Below are 21,107 nucleotides of genomic sequence, written 5' to 3'. Positions count from 1 at the left end.
TTGTGAATATAACCGGAAGCAAGCAAGCAAACACACACACACTGTTGGTGACAGGTAGACAGCTTAATGGGTTGTTACGGTTTTTAATTGACTCATTGGTCATGCCATTCACAAAGGTGTCACTTGGTGTTGGGTGCTACGTCAGTCAGCAGTAGAAAGATCTGCGGCTCACCTGCAGGTTTTATGAATGAAATGGAGGGGGTGAACGGGGAAGTCCAACTTGTCTGACCAAAAATACAACGCTACTTTGCTTTATGTCATGATGGCGCTAAATGAACCATTTTTAATTTTAATAAAGTATCCTGGAACAGTACAAGCAGAGTGTCTGGTAGGTAAACATTTCCCTGACTAAATACATTTGTTTTGATAGTCGCCATACGACCTCTCTTAGATGGCATCTTGCAGAGCCACGCCAGATCCCTTCTCTGTGTATTATCATTCTCCACAATGACGGGGAAACAATACAAAAATAGCCAGTGTAGTACAACTTTATAACATCATTCAACAACACCATCCTTTTGGCACTCAACTTAAAAACAAATCATGATAATTGAAGCTCCCAGCCATTTCTCATACGTTTAAGAGGAAATGGGAACCATAACATATGGTTAAAACACTCATCTACTCTAGAGAGCTCATTGTATTCGTGCTGTTAAGGGGGCAATAACATTCAAGAAATCTGCCAAAGATGTCCACTTTTTATTTAATTACCAAACCAAAAAAGAACTATGCTATGAATATTTGTGGGCAGAAATCTGAAATGATTAAGGAACATTGTATGGGTCTGATTCTAAACAGATCCCGAGGACTTTTCTTGAATCAATCCTGAACATCAAAATAATCTATAACAGGCTCTTCTTTCACCATCTTTGACCAGCAGCTCCCGCTGTCAGCGCCCCTGGGAAGGGAGAAAAAAACAATATTAGCCGAACCCCCAACCAACAATTCCATGTCTGAAAACCAATAAAAGCAGCACAAGGCAGTGACAACAGAGAGACAGATTGTCATGTATGGCTACAAGCTCACAACACATTGTCTATTTTCGTTATTTGACACACAAGGAATAAAATTGTAGTTACAAAATGTTTTCCTGTTTTATAAAAATTGACAATTTATTTCATAAATCTAGGTAGACATGTAGACTAGAGCACAAAGCAAAACAAATTAATCATTATTTTAAAGACAAAGTGTGATAACACAATATACTGTATAACTAGCACATGTACAGTGGTTGGTGGTGGTCTTCCATTGAGGGATTTAGACACTGGTGTCAGGTAGGTCACCGACTGCTTCACAAGGTCTATAAAGTAAAGTTATTTGAAGCAGATGGAGCGCACCGGACTGAACACCAGATGCGTCCATCATCTTCATTGTAGTTTAGACATAATACAGTAGCCATGAGAGTAAAATGACTTGCTTGCTGCTGTGCTGTTTGATGTGGGCAATGGGTGGAGGGGCCCTCGCATTTGTCTCTCTCTCGATTAAGGACGTCAGAGTCGAGTTTGGACACACAGCCTTCCCCCTGTCAAGAAGGGGGGGGGGGGGGGGAAGCATGACCATGAGCTCAACATGCACCTGATAGAAATAAAACCCAAACTGTACATGCATAGAGAAATGTAGGGGAAGAAATGTTACAGTACTTGTGAGCTGTGATGACCACGTTGCGCTTGGGCTCACTGTCGTAGCTCAGGCTCTCGACGCCGTAGACCTCGGCCAACTCATGGATAATCCTCCGATGCTCCCGGTTCATGGGTGGAAAGGAATGGTACCTCTTTGGCTGTTTCCCCTGCAGACATAGGGGTTGCATCCATTAACAACCCCATCGCCCAGGACGAAGTTCTTTGTCCTTTCTATTAGTAACGCCCGACGCCCAAGACGAAGTTTGATCCAAAAGACGAAGTTTATTGATATGAAAACGGATCGCATCGCTCCACAGCCTGGAAGCGCCTGTTGTGCAATCCTCGATGTTGCGCAACAGTGAGACGTCATCGAAAATGTTCCTCCCCTGTTTAGCAGATCGGCCCTCCGCTGTCCAGTCGCTATAGATTTATTCTTACCTCCCGTTGTTGTCGATCGACTCTAGAGTGGTGTATCTAGCTGATACAGCCACATCCGGAACAACATCCGGTCCATCGGTAAAAGTGGTCCGTGTTTATAAATCGACTGGGCGCTATAATGTAATGGATTAAATAACCCGGGCAATTAAAGTGTTAACACTATTTTTGCACAAGACGTCCCCAGATGTCTTTATAATTACACCCATAGGACAGAGTCCTGCACAGGTCCAATTTTCGAAACCTGCACCCACCCCACCCGTCGACACGTTTTTACAGTAGGTCTTTTTTAATGGTATAAAACCAGATCGCTTTTTTTAACGCCTTGCACAGAGCTCTCAGACATGTTTTGCGCATGCGCGCAACATTCACTTCCTTGACAGTCGTAATTGAACATTATACCTCCCAGTTTTGGGGGGAAATGGAAGGCAGGGCTTGTCAGAGTAAAATCTGCCTCATCTGCTGGGCACTCTAGCGCCTTTATTATAAAAACTTCCGGGGCATAAAAACTGTTAACACAATGACCGTGGAAATTAAATAATCGTGGTCCAGATCTCCCTGCCTAGTTTTCACTAACCTTTGAAGAGCCACTGCACCAACATGATCGTTGCTTTTCATCAAATCCACTTTAAAATGGTGTAATCTGTAGCTTGTCGTAGTGTTAAAAAATCACACCCGTGTGAACTGAGTGGTGTAAGGTTTTATATAGCATGATCAGCTGTGGTCTGACGTAATGTCTGACATAATGAAATCACACAAAATATGTTAAGTAAAAAAAGCTATCATTTTTGATAAATGTATGTATCACACCTGGATGTGATTTCACAACTGGCTTTTTTTGCGCAGAGAAAATGACCACGGTTGCTACGGTCATCCAGTTCACCCGGGTGTGATTTAATTACGTCAGAAATTATTTTGAACATAGCAACCATGGTCATTTTTTTATGCACACAAAAGCCAGTTGTAGGAGTGGTTTACACCACTCAAAAATATTCCAAAGTGGCGATCACAACAACAGATTGCAATGGGCCTCAATTGCCCAGAACCCTTTGCATGCCAGTGCGACAGATATTTTTGGGATGACGTCATCAAAACGCATCACCTATCCACCCCGCAAGTCTTAAAACGTATAAAAAACGCGAATTAAACAATGAAAACATAACTCGTGTAACTTGTTATTGGGAGGGAAGCTGTTCTACAGTCAATCGACTCATCAATAATGTCCATACACTGGAGTGGAATATTTGTGGTCTATTGAACTCCATTAGCCATGGTAATCTGTCAGAAGTGAAAAGGATATGAAATAATTCACCTCCTTTGCCAAATCTTGTTTTGTGTAAATGGTCTTACCTTATTAGCAAGTTCAACAAGATTCTTGATCTTCTCTTCTACTTCACTGACAAATTTCAGGTCTTTTCTGAAGAAGCACAACATGCAAAGCCTTAGTGGGAATGGGACTGTTGCATATGGAAGTAAAACAGTATGTTATGAAATGGGCTGGTCAAATCATGCAACCTGATTGGTTGTTCGGTATGGTATAATAACCATAATCGTCTGTCGGGTGGAAACCTCATTAGGTCCAAAACTGTTACTTTTCATGATTCAAATTCATAAGTAGCAGATAAACAGCTCAAAACGCATTGCTTCACTTTGCTTTGAGCTTGCCGATCGGATACTGTTGATTGTCTATGGTATTTATGTTGCCACATTTGGTAACCATTTTATAAAAGCAATGGCATTATAGATTGCCATTATATCACATCTAAAGACCGAGGATTGTCGCCGGCCCTCCGCAAAATAACTCAATAAACCATGGCCTGGAGTGAGTTATTGCTCCATTTAAAAGTCCAAACCTTGCATCGTCTTTGAGGCTGTCACTGTACTTGGAGGTGGAGCGGATATTGAAGGGGTCCACAGAGACGTCGATCTCCAAGGCCTCGGCCAGGCGCCTGTTCCTCTCCAGGGTCGCACACTCCTGGTCACACTCCAGCCTAAAAGGCACAGGAGGGCTCTCAAGGTTACGACAGTCATTTTAGTCATCAGCTAGTTTACTATACTATCCACGGTCTCAACCAAACTTCACAGTCAATTCATAAGTCATTTATACACAGCTCTAAACCCCAGGTCATTGTTGGTCTGGCATTCTCTCACACTGATCTAGAACAAGGGTTCCCAAACTGATCTAGAAGATATAGGTCAGCAACTTCAAAACACTAAACTAAAACACTTTTCCCCACACCACAGTGCCTGCAGACTGTATGCTTTTGTCCAACTAATACGTTTATTAAATTACTCTACCTGGTTAGCTTCAGCTCCTTCTTGGTGATGAGCAGACCAATGTCCACAGATTCTCCCAGCTGCATGTCGGACAGCTTGCTGGCCATGGCAATGGCTGCATACCTACAGTAAAGAAATGAAATGAAATGACATCTTTGACTTTTGGCTAACTAGAGACTCAAGCCCCAAACCTCACCAGATGCAACTCCTTTGCAACAAAACCGTATTAAGGTCACCCACACCGTTGCAAAGGTGAGACTACTGCGATCACTTGTCATGTCAATCCTTCTTTATGCTTGTGAAACTTGGACCCTTACAGCTGAGCTACAGAGGAGAATACAGAGCATGGAGATGAGATGTTACAGAAGACTCATGGGTATCTCCTACACCCAACATGTCACAAACGAGGAAGCTTCTGACCACTGTCATAAAGCGTAAACTGAGGTGGTATGGACACATCACCAGATCCTCAGGCCTTGCAAAGACCGTCCTGCAAGGCACTGTACGAGGTGGCAGGAGAAGAGGGAGACAAAAGAATAGATGGGAAGATAACATCGGAGAATGGACACACTTGAAACTCAGCGAGGCAATGAGAGCTGCCGAGGACAGAGAGGGATGGAGAGAGCTGGTCAGCAGATCGTCTGTGGTGCCCCAACGACCCTCCGGGGTTACGGGATAGGTGAAGGTGACACCGTTGCATTGGTGTGGTTGACCTTAAAACGGTTTTGGTTGCAAGGAGTTGCAACTGGTGAGGTTTGGGCTTATACATCCAAGCTAAACTAGCCCTTAGTTTTTCCATCAGCCATTTGTTAGGGATGCCCAGAAATACAGAGAAGATAAAAACCATCAGTTTTGCAGATGGAGACATACAGGGTAAGGTTGAGAATCGGCTACATGCTCCAAAGGAGCATTGCCCCTCACATTAACTTACTTCTGATATGAGCTGGTAGCATCTGTGCACACCACAGTCTCCTTTCTTCTGCCACAATGACACTGTAGAGCCACCTGTGAAAAGATATGAAGAATTTACCAGCCTGATAAGAAAGACCTTGTGAGCCATTGTACTTGCTCCTTTTGTTCGAGGGCATGAGATTGAATAGAATAATATTAAAGATATGTTTTGGGGCTTTTTCTGCCTATTGTTGATAGATTTACAGTAGGTTGACAGGAAATGGGTGACACGCAGTCAAAGATCGTCAGGATTGGTAGTCGAACCCGATTTCCAGCCGAGGTGCCCAGACGGCTACGCCAGCCACCCCGTCAACTTTAACCGAATAAAAGAACGCTCGCTCCCGTCAAATCCGGCAACCACCGAACTGTCACCACCAGGTATTCCTAACCTCAGTAAAACTATGCCTAAACCTAACTTTATTCTTAACCTTAATTTCAGTAAAAAGTAAACTATACAAGAACAAGGCCGGTTACCCTTTAACGATGTACAGTTGATTTAGTGGGAAAACATGGACATTTGACAACCTACAGTACAGTACAGTACGGTACAGTCCAGTCCAGTACAGTATGGTCATGCAACATAAAATTGCTCCTCATTACCGTTTCACTGTTCATACTACATCCTGTCATATCCTGGATGTAATTTCATTTTACTACTATTTAGTCTTTCTTACTCTTTGCTACAAACACTGTCATACATTACAACACGACAATACACAACAAATGCTATCTTATTTCCATCTACTTCCCGTCTGCATTTACACCCTATTCTCCATGTGCATCAATCACATCATTACTCACATCAACACCTTCCTTGCTCACTACAATTAGCAGTGCAACATTGCAAGGGTGACAACATCGCAAGGGAGCAAACGACGCGTGGAACTAGAATCGAGACCGGCGGTCGAGTTTCTAGTTACAACAACAGGGCCTTTGCACCACGTTCTGCAGGGCCCAGGCCCTAAACACTATACTGTAGTGAAGTCAGTCAGTGTCTAAAAACTTGCACAACAGACTTCCCACCCCAGCTCTAGCAGGTTGCCTCCTCTGTGCAGCAAACACCTACAACAGCTTCTTCCCACTTAGTAATTAAACCATTTTGAGAACCAAAGCTTCACCACTACTGGGTCTTACATAACTGGATGCAGTGGAAATGTACAGACAGGATTTCATTTCCAGTTGGCTTGATGTGACTCTCACCACTTTTAGAACAGTCAGTGGCTACCAAGGAATGGATTACAGCTACGGTAAATCACAGATTGACTGAAATCACAGACTGAGGCTTTAACCTTTGCTTTTATATTAAACATCCGAGACCATTAAGATTTTATGTAAGATGCTTCCTTACCTAATGCTCCAATCTTAGAATAATAACTGAAAATAGTCGATCTACAAGCAAGACGCATTGAGAGCTTGTAGACAGGCTATTTGTGTAGCATGCTTTCATAGAAGACATACACTGGCTTCTTGGAAATAGGTGTGGCAGGCCTATTTTGAAATCAACAATTCACAGTATCCATAATACAACCTGCACTCTCCCATCATCAGCATCAGAGCTGGTGTGTATGTGTCTAGGCCCGTCACAATTATTACATAATCACCTAATCTCAATTATTTGAGATAATTGCAATACATTTTTGCACAATCGTCAATTGTTTCCATTGTAGGTTACACCAGGTCTAAATGGGTTAAGTCATTTGTCATATCTGCCCTGTGCAATTTAATGTTCCAATGTAAAACAAAAATCATCGTTAAATCGCAATTATTTGTGTGACAACTAATCGTCGACGTAAATTTGTAATGGTGACAGCCCTGTACAGTATGTGTCCGTCTGTAAGCTGTACCTTGGCGGTGCACGTGTTGCGCGGGCAGACGCTGCCTTTATGGCACGGAGCAGAGCAGTGGTGGCCACACTCTGGACGAGGCAGAAGGCAGGGCTGGTGGCAGGCGGCCTCCAACAGACACTCTCCCCGGTGGCAGATACGCCTGCAGCGGTGCATCTCACACGGCAGCACCTTCTCACAAGGAAGACCACAGGAGATGTCCTGCAAGTGGCAAGGAATGTTGCTCCTTTGCTGTGGGTAAAGTGGAGACGTGTTAACACCTGATTACACATATATTTGCCAAGGAAAATTAGGAGTTGGTTACACTAGGGGGTCTTCAACATTTTTCAGGCCAAGGACCCCTTAGCTAATCTTTTTAGATTACTGTGTTTCATGCAGATTTAATTCAAGACATGATACCAGGAACAGTTAATCTATGGTAATATAATGAGGCTAATTGATGTCATGCCTGCTCCTGCCCGCTCTCGTTTCATTCCCATCCCGTCCCAATCCTGGGATTAATACCATTTTTAATCCCATCGTGAGGGAATCCCACAGGATCCCGAAAAGATTTCAGCCTCTATGTAGAATAGCCATTTTCAAAAATGTTGCCTCTTTATTTTATTCGACAATTTGGCCAATGGTTGACCAGTCCTTAGTTGATTACTTTTGATATATTAACGGACTTTTTTCATTTCAGGCAATAAAAAGGTCTTAAAAGCCCTTAAATTATCTCTATACCGTCATCGGGGTATCCCCCAAAATAATGTGGGGACCCCCCTGGGGGTCGTGAGTCGTAACCCACAGGTTGAGAATCACTGGCCAATGTGGGGGTCCTTGAAATGAAAAAGGTCGAGAATCACCGGGTCATTGATACGTATGAGCTTACCTCATGCTTGCCCATACACCATATCTTAGTGAGGTACGTGCACGGAGGACACTTCTCTTCACTGTGGCAGTTGTGAAACACTAAGAAACACATACAAGGATTAAGACCATCATCATCATCATGGGAAATAGCAGGAGTACACATGTCACAATTATTACATAATCATCTAATCGCAATTATTTGAGATAATTGCAATTATTCTTGCAAAACCATCAATCTAACGATTGATGGTTTTGCAAGAATAATTGCGATTATCTCAAATTTCCATGTTGACTTGCCCCAAAACATACTCGCCCCCAAAAATAGCAGAAATAGTTGATCTACAAGCTTACAACATGTCAGTGACGTATAGAAATATTATGTTTGTCAGCAATTTCTTCGTATATTCAAGTCATTTGTCATATCTGCCTTTTGCTATTTGTAATTATGCCATTTATGAGGCCTAAAAGCCAAAAACACACAATTGCATAGTTAATACATTTTTTTTTTAAAGATATATATATATATTTTTTGTCTTTATCGATGGGGAACAGTAGTCAGACAGGAAAGGGGGAGAGAGATGGGGAGTGACACGCGGCAAAGGCCGTCGGGCTCGGGAGTCGAACACGCGGCACGCCGTCCGGCTGCCTTGGCAGCCTAGGTGCCCAGACGGTTGAGCTAACCGTCCGGGTTAGTAACAATTATTTGCGTGAAAATGAATCGTCTACTTAAATTTGGAATCATGACAGCCCTAAGCAGGAGGTTGGGATATGTTGCACGAACATCTTTTTCTTTTTACCTGGATGGTCACACTCATGCCTCCTGGTGCACAGATTCTTACACTCGGGGGGTTTGGTGCCACAGGCGATGGGAGGGTACAACACAGTCTGCCCACAGTGGCATGTCAGCTCATCAAAGCCTACATAGAGAAGAGGGAGGAAAATATGGGCAACAAGCAGGAAATCAGCATGTTCAGGTTTGGGTAGCTAGCATCTCCATGTATGGAAATGTGCTGTCAAACAACAGAAACCCATTTGCTCTGACAAACAAGTCAAATAATAAGTGGTTAATCACCAGGATACGTAGATTTTTCACCACGATAATGTACCATATTCACAAGTTAATTTGTAGATATGTCGCCTCCCTGTTCGGACGTCAGAAGCAGCATGTGTTTAGGCCTTTAGTTAGTGGTTCCCAAACTTTTTAGCCCGTGAGAAAAGAAGAGACATTTCCTCAAGACCAAAACTACAGATCTACGACGAGTTGTGAGCTTGTAGCTCAGCTATTTTCACTACTACTTAACCCATTTTGACCTGAGATCAGATTCTAAAAATGTCTTCTACATCCTGACAGTTTTCTGAAAAAGCTATGTTTCTGTCAGTCGTTCTTCGATTTTTCAAAAATAGCAGACCTACAAGCTCGTAGCGCGCCACTCGGTGGCGCGCTATGAGCTTGTAGATCTGCTATTTTTTAATAGCTAAAGCATAACATAATGCTAACACCAAAAGGGGTTCCCGCCCAAAATGGGTTAAACATTTGTTTTCTTAATTTATTGGATTTCTTAGATTTGCTTGTATTTTTTTGTTATATTTTAAAAACAAGATGCAAGAAACAAAAATTAAAAGGGACCCATAAAAATGTGTCCGCGACACACAAATGGGTCCCAACCCGACTTCCAACCCAGTGTTTGGGAACCAGTGCTTTAGTTTAGTAGTTTAGTCACTTTAGTGCATGCATAGGACTCACTGGATTGCCAGCAGGGATGACAGTTTCCACGGTGACAGAGTTCTTGGCAGCGGTGGAGCCCACAGTTGAGCTTGTAGCCACAGATCTGAGTGCACCTGTGTTCCACATTCTGAGAGCACGCACGCACACGGACACGCACACACACACACACACACACACACACACACACACGGAATGTTGTCAGACAGAAACATTTTTGTGTGTTTTTTCCCGTAAATGTAACACTCTACTTGATCATACAGTACAGCGTCACACAAAATTATCAAAATGTAGCAAGCTCGCTACATTTGGTATGATACATTGGTATGGTATGATGGAGTTGGAATGATATCAATGTACAAAAAGAGTACAATACAGTACAATATATATATTTTTACTAGCACCATTTGAAAATTATGCCAAGAATCACATTGGGCCATATTATTTAGGAAAATAACACTTTTGTAACCCTGCGTAGCCATCCAAAATCTCACACGCTCAGTTTTCGCAATAGGATATTAGTCAGGAAAACATTTTTCCATTTAATTTTTTACCCCTTTTTCTTCCCAATTTAGTCGTCATACCAATTAATTCCTCACCACACATTTCTGTGTTGGTTGTCAATCCTACCGACTCTGACAACCTGCTAGGTGCGTTTCCATCAAGCCCTTTTTTTCTTCTTCCTTCATACTTTTGCGCTTGAGGATGCTTGAACTCGTATTATATATCGCTTTTGAACAGTTAGGGGAAAAAAAGAGAAAAACATGCAATGGGGAGTCAGTGAAGTGAACGGATGGTGGGTGTGCACTGTGCAGTTTTTTTTTTTTAAACAATTTTTATCCCACGATTTTGCAACCCAGTTTTTTCACCCAGTGCCAATTATCTAATGTAATCCTGGGCGCTACACTTCCTCTGCCAACCTGGGGGGGCAGCGGACTGAGCTCATGCCTCCTTCCATGCATGAGGAGTCCAAGCTGCTTCTTTTCACCTGACGGGGGGAAATTTCGTAGCGATTCCGACCAGTTCCTTTCCCCTCCATCAGGCGCCCCGGCTGGCCAGGGGGAGGTAGTCTAGAGACTAGGATTACTGCATGTTTTTTGTGAGGGTACCTACCCTAGGGGACACGGGGAGAACATGCAAACTCCACACAGAAAGGCCATTTTGCCAACCCCACCTCGGGTATGGGCACTGATGACGCAGAGGACAGAACACGCCCCCAGCGGGAATCGAACCCAGGACCTTTTAGCTGTGAGGCGACAGCACTACCGACTGTGCCACCGTGCTCCTTGCAGCGCTGTTTTTGAAGCCTCTGTTTGCAGGCTCTTGCTCTCCCGGTGAGTAGTGCGATGAGCATGGAAGTTCGATGAATTAACATGTGATGATATGGTGAATATATTTCCAAGTCAAACAATCTCCCTCCAAAACACCTCAGAACGGACGAGGGGAGTCTAGTAGTAAACAATAGAAATCCAAAAAGGTAAATTCACCGGACTGTCATCGCGTCCATTCAGACACATTGAGCCGTTAAAAGTTGTAGGGGTCCCTTGTCCCTGTGTACATTTTATAGGCCCATCTGTGCTTGGAAACTAAATCATCCCATCAACACACACCTATTTATTTAACAGACAGCCTGATTGAAAGACAGCCTCTGGACAGCTAGGACTTGCGTAATACTTTTTGTATAGCCTAAAAGCCAGTCAAGTGAGATGCATATTAGTCATTTAATGACAAATAATATGCATCTCACTTGACTGGCAAAATAGCGCCACCTACTGCTTATTTCATGAACTTATTTCTTATCTCCCAAGAATCCCATTTTATCAGTTGATGGAAAAGGGGAAAAATGCTCATTTCCTATTTTCAAAAAGGGAAGTAAGGAGACCCCACCGGGAGAACGTAATGCCTTCATCTAGCTCTGGTCCATAGCTCTAATGCGTTGCATTTAGATCCATGTTACTCTCGACTTCCGCCGCTCGCATGAATGCAGACCAGCCTCTCGTCTTTAGCGTAAATAAAAAGATCGTTTTTGCTACTCACCAAAACAAAGGCGGGTTGTGTCATTAGAAAGCCTACTTTCCTTAGTGGAAGCACTCTGAGCCTCCCACCAAACGGAAAAACAGTACTTTATGGCCAGAAAGGGATTTTTTTTTCACCGGAGGAAAAATATTCTCTATGAGGCAATTCTCTGGGTAATATCGGTAGAAGGCGGAATGTAGTAACTAAAAGTATTTTTTTCCCGGTGGAAACAAAATCCCCTTTTGGCCAAAAAGTACCGTTTATACGTGTGGTGGGGGGCTCAGAGTGCTCCCACTAAGGAAAGTAGGCTTTCTAATGACACAACCCGCCATTGTTTTGGTGAGTAGCTAAAGACGAGAGGCTGGTCTGCATTCATGCGAGCGGCGGAAGTCGAGAGTAACATAGCTCTAAATGCAACGCATTAGAGCTATGGACCAGAGCTAGCCTTCATCCTACTCCTCCCGCCAAACACTCCCCGCTATTGACAAACTGATCTAGCTTGGAATATGCTGCATTTGAAGATGTTCCACTACAGAATAATAGTGACAAGAAAGGTCTCCCCACTGGAATAGCAGTTGCGGTTCCACTCAAATTCACTCCAATCATTTTTCCCCATAGAGATTTCCAAACTATTTGTATCAATTATTTTAAGCCTAGAATCAAGCCATACAGGGTCCAGGTGAATCATAAAAAACATTTGATTCTGTGAAGAAGAAATAAATTAAAAAAATATTTTATGGCCAAGTCCTAATGTGCATCGAGACACAGAGCTTAGGCTATTTTCACTGCACAACATGCTTCCATAGAAGACATGCTGGCTCTTGTTTCATAAACGTGAAGCCTGGATGGCTTCATGTAAAGTAGTGGATGATATAGATTTGGACTTTACAAAAGAATATGAATTAAAAGTCAGAGGCCTCAAGATTAGCGAGAGCTTATTGCCTAGTTGCCTCCTCCATTTCAGCAGCCTTGGTGTGTTATGTGATTGATGTCAACTATGTCTCAAAGTTTTGTAAACAACAAATTTAGCCTTACCAGACCACAATGAGCAAAGCAAAACATAATGGTCTGGCTTTTGAGGACCACTCTCAATTTTCATGCCATACTTTAAAATTCTGTACAAATAAAGACACATCTTCTGTCAGTACTCACAACACAACACAGCTCCCCACACTTATGTCGGCCACAGGTGCGCTTCTTATTGCATCGTCTCTCACAACTGAAGACAAGTTGACCTATGAGTGAGTCACAAGAGACATTTTAGAGAGGACGACAGGTGTACTGTACTATCTAAACAGAATAATAATAATCTTTATTGTCCCGAAGGATATTAGTCTTCAATGGACTTAAATCTCACCTTCATTTTGAATCGTTTCACACGGGACCTCCTGAAAAAGTGGGAAGATGTAAGTAAATTATTGTTTTGCAAGAAAACTGTAAAGAACATACGATAATAATAATATCTGGGGCTTATATAGCGCTTTACATGTGTGGGGTACTATAAGAAAAGGACAACTTTATTAGAAAAAACGAAGTAACACGTCAGCTTGGAAATGCTTTTTTGAACAGGTGGGTTTTCAGTGCAGTTTTGAAGGTGGGGAGGGAGGAGGCATCCCTGATGTGTTTGGGAGTGCATTCCAGAGGATAGGGGCGGCCACAGAGAAGGCCCTCTCGCCCCAGGTCTTGAGCCTGATCTTCTTGGGGATCACAGGGAGGCCGGCGTCGCTGGACCTGAGGGAGCGGGACGGGGCATGTGGCTCGAGGAGAGGTAGGGGGAGCCAGGTTGTGTAGTGACTTGTAGGTGGTAAGGAGTACTTTGAAATCAATTCTATGTTTATTGCGGAGCCAGTGGAGGTCACAGAGGACTGGTGTGATGTGATCTCTGGAGCGGGTGGAGGTGAGCAGGCGGGTATGGGGGGGGGGGGTCCCTAAATAATTAGCTTAATGTGCAACATTGTTTTCTCATTCAACAGTAAACAAACCAACATACAGTACAGTACTGTGTAAGTGTATACAGGGTGTCTGTACAGGCACACTTCTTACGGTACAATTTAATGACTTTTAAGACCATTTTAATACCAAATTGTCAAATATTTGTAAGAAAGAGGCAACCATTGTGAAAATAGCTGAAAATAGTATATTTATACAATATTTATTTGTGGAAGAAAAGTCAAAAGTGCTTGTCAGGGTGTGTGTGCGCGTGTGGGGGGGGTTCAAATGTGATTATTTTGGGGACTCACGGCCTGAAACATTGGGGAACCCTTGATACACTTGTACAGTACCATGACATGACAATCCCCACCTTACTCTTTGCACCACATCTGCATGTGATAGTAGAGGTAAGACAGCATGGCCCACACTGTCCCTCATGGCACAGCTTCTCACATATATGAATAGTGTCTGAAAATAACAGAATGCCAACATGAATGACGGACAGTATGAACAGGGAAAGATCATATAAAAACGTTTTTTTTTTTACGAGATAATACGTGTTGAAACAACATGCCGATAAAATACCAACTTTGTTCTGTGTAATTGATTGATTTGTTCATATAGGAGCAGACTGATGCTGCGTTCACAGTTAGAGGTTAACTAATTCACTACCATTGGCAAATATATTTATTCGTCATTCCAATGCATTAAGGCTCAGATCGCCTTGAACGCATGACGTTCGTCATTTGATTTTTCAGTGTTTACGATGGAGGGCGCTCTTTCACAACCTGTGAGTGATCCTAGGACTTCCGAAGAAGAGTACACCCAGAAATAACGTGATCTAAAAAAATACAGACGGTCAGGATTTATGAAAATATTTTTTTTTCTCTGCTTTCTGGTGAAAACAATCTATATTTAACTGCCAATAACTAAATAACGGGAACATGTCTGTGACACATTTGAAAGCAGAGACTCTCGTCTTTTCTTTTGAAAAGACGAGTCTTATTGAGTTCAGTGTCTTGCTCAGGGATACCTTGACACAATGTCGGGCCCCGGAATCAAACCCATACAATGTGTAATACTTCAGACTGTCGCCACTAGTATGAACACAGCATTAGCGTGCACACATCACAAAATTATACACTTTTCCTAATGAAAAACATGCTGCCAGCCATTGCCACAGCCTATGGCTCCTACCATTAGAGCCACAGGCCAGCGGCTTGCTGCAAGTCTTTCCGCAGGAGGGGATCGGATCGGAACAGGTCTCCCGCTCAGCCTCATTGTAGCCCAGTTCCAAGAGCTTAGCCAGGGGTGTCTGCCCGCAAGGACAGCTTTTCACCAGCCTGGGGGACAGAGGGCAAGGCTGGCACGGCCCAGGGTGGCACACCTGCTCACATCGGTGGGCTTCACAGTCCATTATCCTGAGGAATATCGATAAAAACACAAGTTTATGTCAGGGACGTATGAATATGAATTTCAGTTCATGGAGAACTGCAAACTAATGCAATGCATCAACGGACTACTGCCAAATTAGATATTTGTGGAAGGTCAAACTTACCTCCCACATGGTTTTTGACATGTGAAATGCCCAGAACCATCAAATCCATTTTTGTCTGTGCCACATAGGGCCTCGCGAGAGGTATCACCACAAAAGCAAACTATAAAAAACAAAAAAACAAAATAGTGTCATTCAATCAGCCATACGTATTATATTAAGTGTAGTTCCTCTCTAATTCCTTTTTAGAGAGAGTATCTAAGACCAAGATGACAGCTGGAAGGTTTGTGTGAGACTCACCTTGCTGAACTAGGAGCTGGCAGGGCTGACACGTTCCACCGTGGCACACCTGTTCGCAGGTGTGTTCAGCACAGTTGAGAAGGGCTCCACATACACGGCCACACTGGACGACGGCAGCCTGGCCACAGCGCATTGGCTGACTATACAGCAGAGAAGCATGCATTACAGTTCATTTGGAAGCATGTTGTGCACCGAAAGTAGCAGTACTACAAGCTCACAACACGTCGTAGTTTGTACATCTGCTATTTTCATTTATTAGTTATTTTAGGTGTGTTTGGGGGGGGACATTTCATGCGGTTTCACATATTAGGACAGTTTCAGTCATGCAACTTTATTTTGCTTTTTATTCCATTCCATGAGATGTTTGAGGACTAAATAGTATAGGGAGATTTTAGTGTAGCCAAGTCCTAGCATATAACAAATAGAAACCACTGAAATATACATTACATTATATTCATGCATGATGGTGAAAGAATATATACTAACCTGGTTCTACCGCAGACGCAGGACTTTGTTACAACGGCGGGGCACTGTGGACAAGGTCCAGGATGACACAAGCTGAAGGTAGACATAATAGATCCGTTATTATAGCCTGAAAGCCAGATTCTCACCTATGATGATACTTGTTTTGGGGGGTTTATTGACAGTATTAGGCTCACATGTTACAAGGGTGGTTGCAGTCCACTCCACTCCTCTTCTTCCCACACATGTCACCACAACTGTGGGGGATCTCACTGCGTTGCCACTCAGGATTGGTTACTTTGCCTGTCAGTCAAATGTTAATAAAATATGGATCACAAGAACAGACCACTCTATCATCTTGGCGCCACACGGCATGATGAGAGCATTCTTCAGAAACACTGAATATGGAGTTCATCAATGGCACTATAGGTGTTTTGGTGGGGGTTTTTTGTGGGGACTGCAGATGAAAATTTGCCTCATTGCTAAGTCTGGTGTATTTACATTACATTGATATGTAATGTATTGTTCATAAATATGCAGTGTCCGGTCTAAATAAAAAAATATAAAAAATGGAATGGAAAATCAGATTCAGACCCATCTGAACTGAGCGGAGCACTCTGTGTGTGTGTGTGTGTGTGTGTGTGTGTGTGTGTTAGGTCACCAAACGCTATTGCCGTTCTCGAGTGGACATTACATGGAGGCATACATAGGGACCCACATTGCTGTGCATTGGAGCGGTTAGGCACCGCTCAAAAATGCAAGTCTGTTGGGACGTCATCATAGCTCCACTCACCACAGAAGCAGGTATAGGTGGTTGGTGGTTTCATTGAAACATTTTGGCAAGCTGGACAACGCCAACCATCAGTTGAATCTGCTGAAGGGACATTTTCATTCAATAACAATTCAGCAATTGTATTTTAATTGTAACATTAACAAAATTGTTGCTCTCGCAGGTTGTACTGTATGTCCAAAACAGTTACTTTTCAGAAAATGGAAGAAAATACAAATATTTACTCCTTTTTAATTGATATATTAAAAAATCACACCCGTGTGAACTGAGTGGTGCAACTCCCCCCCTTACACCCCCCCCCCCCTCTCTCTCTCTTGCTCTCATTAGCAGGCAACAGTGCAGCACTATTTCTCTCTCTCTGTTTCTGGCACGACAGCGCCCCTACTGGTACTCATGAGTCACACATGAGTCACACACAAACATAGGTTAACACGAGTCACATAGGTGTCACACGGACACGGACATTGCTGTTCCTTGGAGTGGTTGCACCACTCAAAAAAAAACGACACCACTTTCACTTTACAAATAATAATAATCTAAATTAGTGGATCTACAAGCTTTTAAAAATAATTCACTATTTGTGCGATGCTGTTGTACTGCACAACAAAGTAGGGCTGCACAGGGCATTACTATTACAGTATTAGGATCATTAAAAACCTAAAAAGCTGAAATAAAAATTGCTCGACAGCAACGATATACAATGAGCAGCAGACGGTCTAAGAAGAAGCCTACATGCAGGTAATATCCAAACTGCAGAGCAATTCAACACACTGCTGATGCAGCACCATGGGACTCTGAATGCAGCATTAGCTGCATTGCTTTGTGTTTATGGAGGTCACTCGCCACTGCCATCTTTTGTTCAGAAAATGTGCCCTGTATTGTCTGTAAAGCAGCATTATTATGTATTACTGCGCATTATTCTATGAGGGACATTTGTGCTGTAATGTCAGCCCACAGAGATGACTGCACCAAGCAGTATATGAGAACATATTGAAAGCATCAACCCATACAGTATGTCTCCATATTCTAAGCTATTTTCTTTTCGTAAATTAACACTCTAGTCTACAGTACTTGATCATTCTACACAGCAGGGACCACAACAGGTGGTCCGTGAACCACTGGTGGTCCCTGGAAGTATTGCATGTGGTCCCTGACCTGACCATTCATTTAGTAATGTAGGATTTGTTCATATATTTTTAAATGTCTTTCCACTAGTTGAGAAACAGTGAACTGAATGACCTGGTGACCTATGATGACCGTCCATGTAGTGATTTACTGACAAGTTGGAGGTCAAGGCATTCAACAGAAAAAGGGAGTTATCTCAAGGAGGGGGAAATGCAACGGTACTACCGGTAGTAGTCAATGGACCATTGGTTGAGAAACAGTGGGATGCATACACATGGGATGCATAGCAAGTGTACAAAAGCACTAATCTTAGCCCAAATCCAACCAACATAACAGTGGTCCCCAGTTTGATTCCAAGTCAGGGTCGTTCATAATCATTTGAAAACCCCTGTTCTACAGCATCACACAAAAGCATCGGAAGTTAGTAGATCCACGGGTTTAGTGCATCGATCTGCTGCTACTTTTGCTATTTTGGAATTTGAATCCTGAAAAGTAACATATGAGGTTTCCGCCCGACGGAGACGATAAGTTACTGATTAGTAGTCAAGCCTAACGATTATTAGATTATGTATATGTTGACTCTTTTCAAAAACTAGTGTTTTAAACTAAATTAATGAGTTCAGCACTATCAATAAATCGATGTAATACATAAATCCTACAATTAATTACTCAATAGATAATTGGTTCTAAAACTGGGGTCCGGGGACCCCCGTTTTCCTTGGGGGGGTTCCAGGGGGTCCTCAGTAAAATGCGTTAATACAGCATCACAATCATTTTAAACACTTGATCAATGTTTTATACGTTGGCTATTTAAAAAATAGCATCTATAGAAGCTGCCAGCTTGTAGATATGCTATTTTTAGAGAATTCGCAAATATGTTTGGAACTTTTTTTAACACAAATCTTTTTGGGGGTCTCTGGCACACAAAACCTTCAGACGGAGGTGTGCGGCCAAATAAATATCAATTTGGGGGTCCCGGACACAAAAACCATTTGAGAACCAGTGCAATAGATAACCGGAGCAGCCCAACAGGCAGTGTAGTGTACATGTGATTAGGTATTATTCATACCTTCCGCCTGTGAGGCCGGGGACCTGGCCCATTTCTTGATGCAGTTGAGATGGAAGACATGGTAGCAGCTCTGGCAATTCCAAACAGGGGCCATGAGACGGATGATGTCACAGCACACCATGCATTCATACTTCTCCTCGGACAGCTGTTCGATCAGACATCCTGGAAGCAGCGAGAGGGTAGGGGAGGTTCAGGAAGACAACGCTGATGCAGTAAAGTGATAGTAGTATCCACTTTTAGAATACAAATTGTCAAGAAGGCACACAAACACATTACATCAGTTGTAATTTAAATGTGGTGGGACAGCGGTGGGGGTTAGTTTTGATTATGAAATGAGTTGTTGGCAGTGAAGTTCTTGTACTCCCAAGCGTTCCTCAACAGAGTGAAATATAAAGTGTGTGTGTGTGTGTGTGTGTGTGTGTGTGTGTGTGTGTGTGTGTGTGTGTGTGTGTGTGTGTGTGCGCGAAATAATAGTGTCTCTGGTTTCATAATACTAGATGCACTGAGAGGGAGATACATTACGGAAAGAAAAATACAGATAGGGCCAGAAAACCAGAAAAATACTGGAAACTTTTGATTGCAACCGACAAGTTTGTTTTATTTCCAAGACACTCTGGCCAATCCACTGTTTGAATGTCGTTTTCTGCTTGAAGTATCTAGCTTGGCTGGGAAACCAGTGGAAGTGTCTGTGAAGGAACAAAGCGATTGTGGCATGCAAACAAAAAGGTTGCTTCCTGAGCTGAAATATACAGTAGATCAGCTGCAGTCTTACCAGTTTGTGTCTCCTTGCTCTTGGGCACGTTTTGACTCTTCCTCTGGCCAGGCCTGTGGTCTTGGTGGTGGGCTCTCCACTGCTCTTTGTTCTGTGTGGGTGGTGCACGTCTTGCCCCCTGGCCCCTCTCCTTGCCACGGGCCGGGCCATCCTGGCCACTGGCCCCCCTCTCCGAGCCAGGTTCTTCTCGAGGCAATGGCTTGATTGGTCCGTGGCGAGATTTTGGCTCTACGGCTCCTCCCCTCTCCGAGTCAGTTTCTTCCAGAGGCAACGGCTTGAGTGGCTTGATTGGTCCCTGGCGATGTTTTGGCTCTACACGTTTCTGTTGAGGATCGATTTGACACAGGTTCCAGTCGCCCTTCCTACCCCTCTGACTTCTTTCTCTCATTTCCGTAGGGTAGTGTTGTTCTCCTCTGCTCTCGCCATACCGCCAACCTTCTCCCACGGCCCCGTTCTCCTGATTCTCCAGCTTGTTGTCTCTCGAGTCGCTCCCTTTCATGAACCGGACATCTTGCACCCTTCTCCCCCTTGATGGCTCCTGGTCAAACTTCCTGGGTTTCTTTGACCGGGTGTCCTGGTCTTCACCGGCATGCCACACATCCACATCCCTACTCCCGGCCTCTCTTCGCCAGCTGGGCCCTTTCCTATCTGGTCCCTCCATGGGAGGGGTACCTGACCGGTTGTGACCACCAGATGCTCTGCCGTCGCCGCAGTATGGATCTCGGTCAGCTTCGGGTCTTTGCCACCTGGGAGGCTGATACCCTGGAGCGGAACCGCCACCATTTAAACTTCTGTCTTCTCCATTTGACCAACGACCCCCTCTTCCCCCTCCTCCTCCTCCTCCTCCTCCTCTCCCCCCTCCCGCCCTTCCTCTACCCCTTCCCCCATCCTCTCTGTGGTAGGGAGGCGGGTAATGCATTGCATGAGTTGAATTGTCATCGGCCGAAGGTGGTTGGAACCCGTGCGGAAAATGTTTGTATTGGTGGGGCGCGTCATGACCGTACCCGGTCATGTTTCTGTCGTGGTCCTGTCTGGGCCAACCTCTCCTGGGCCTCTGCTGATTACGTCTCTGCTGGGATGATGTCCCATCTGTGCCGAGGTCTGGTGAGCCTGAGGAATCAATAACAAAAATTATAGTTATGTGCATGAAATCAGGCAAAACAAATACGCTGGTGTTCAGTTGTGTTGAGCTTAGAGATACTTTGGGTAAAGACCTAATTCATACTACATTGTATGACAACACAAACTGATTTTCAACTGAAGAACGTGTCACATTGCAATCTTGTATTTGTTACTAGGGTGTGGGCGGCTTACATAAAATTCCAGAGCCAGTGTCCTATTATTATTATTGTTGATCTTATAGAATAGTGCTTTTATGTGGTATCAGATATACGGTCTAGTGTACACATTATTGTTGATCTTATAGAATAGTGCTTTTATGTGGTATC

General features: G+C 43.5%; 1 protein-coding gene across 1 annotated transcript; it reads right to left on the bottom strand.

The window, feature by feature from the left end:
* Positions 1-246: 246 nt before the first annotated feature.
* On the bottom strand, positions 247-20,578 carry nfx1 (nuclear transcription factor, X-box binding 1; the record flags this gene model as incomplete). Its single annotated transcript, XM_079489320.1, has 22 exons — positions 247-898; positions 1,418-1,522; positions 1,641-1,786; positions 3,405-3,471; positions 3,908-4,045; positions 4,353-4,454; positions 5,263-5,336; positions 7,127-7,357; positions 7,995-8,074; positions 8,773-8,892; positions 9,720-9,828; positions 12,867-12,949; positions 13,072-13,102; positions 14,017-14,114; positions 14,844-15,067; positions 15,205-15,304; positions 15,442-15,581; positions 15,928-15,999; positions 16,101-16,206; positions 16,697-16,774; positions 18,888-19,049; positions 19,660-20,578. The coding sequence occupies 22 exons, from the start codon at positions 20,576-20,578 to the stop codon at positions 820-822; spliced, it is 3,264 nt and encodes a 1,087-aa protein (XP_079345446.1). The 3' UTR covers positions 247-819.
* Between the last annotated feature and the right edge of the window lie 529 nt (positions 20,579-21,107).

Source organism: Electrona antarctica (assembly GCF_951216825.1).
Source record: "Electrona antarctica genome assembly, chromosome: 20".
NCBI lineage: Eukaryota > Metazoa > Chordata > Actinopteri > Myctophiformes > Myctophidae > Electrona > Electrona antarctica.
Note: the sequence above shows the minus strand (reverse complement) of the source record. Positions and strands in the feature narration are given on the sequence as shown.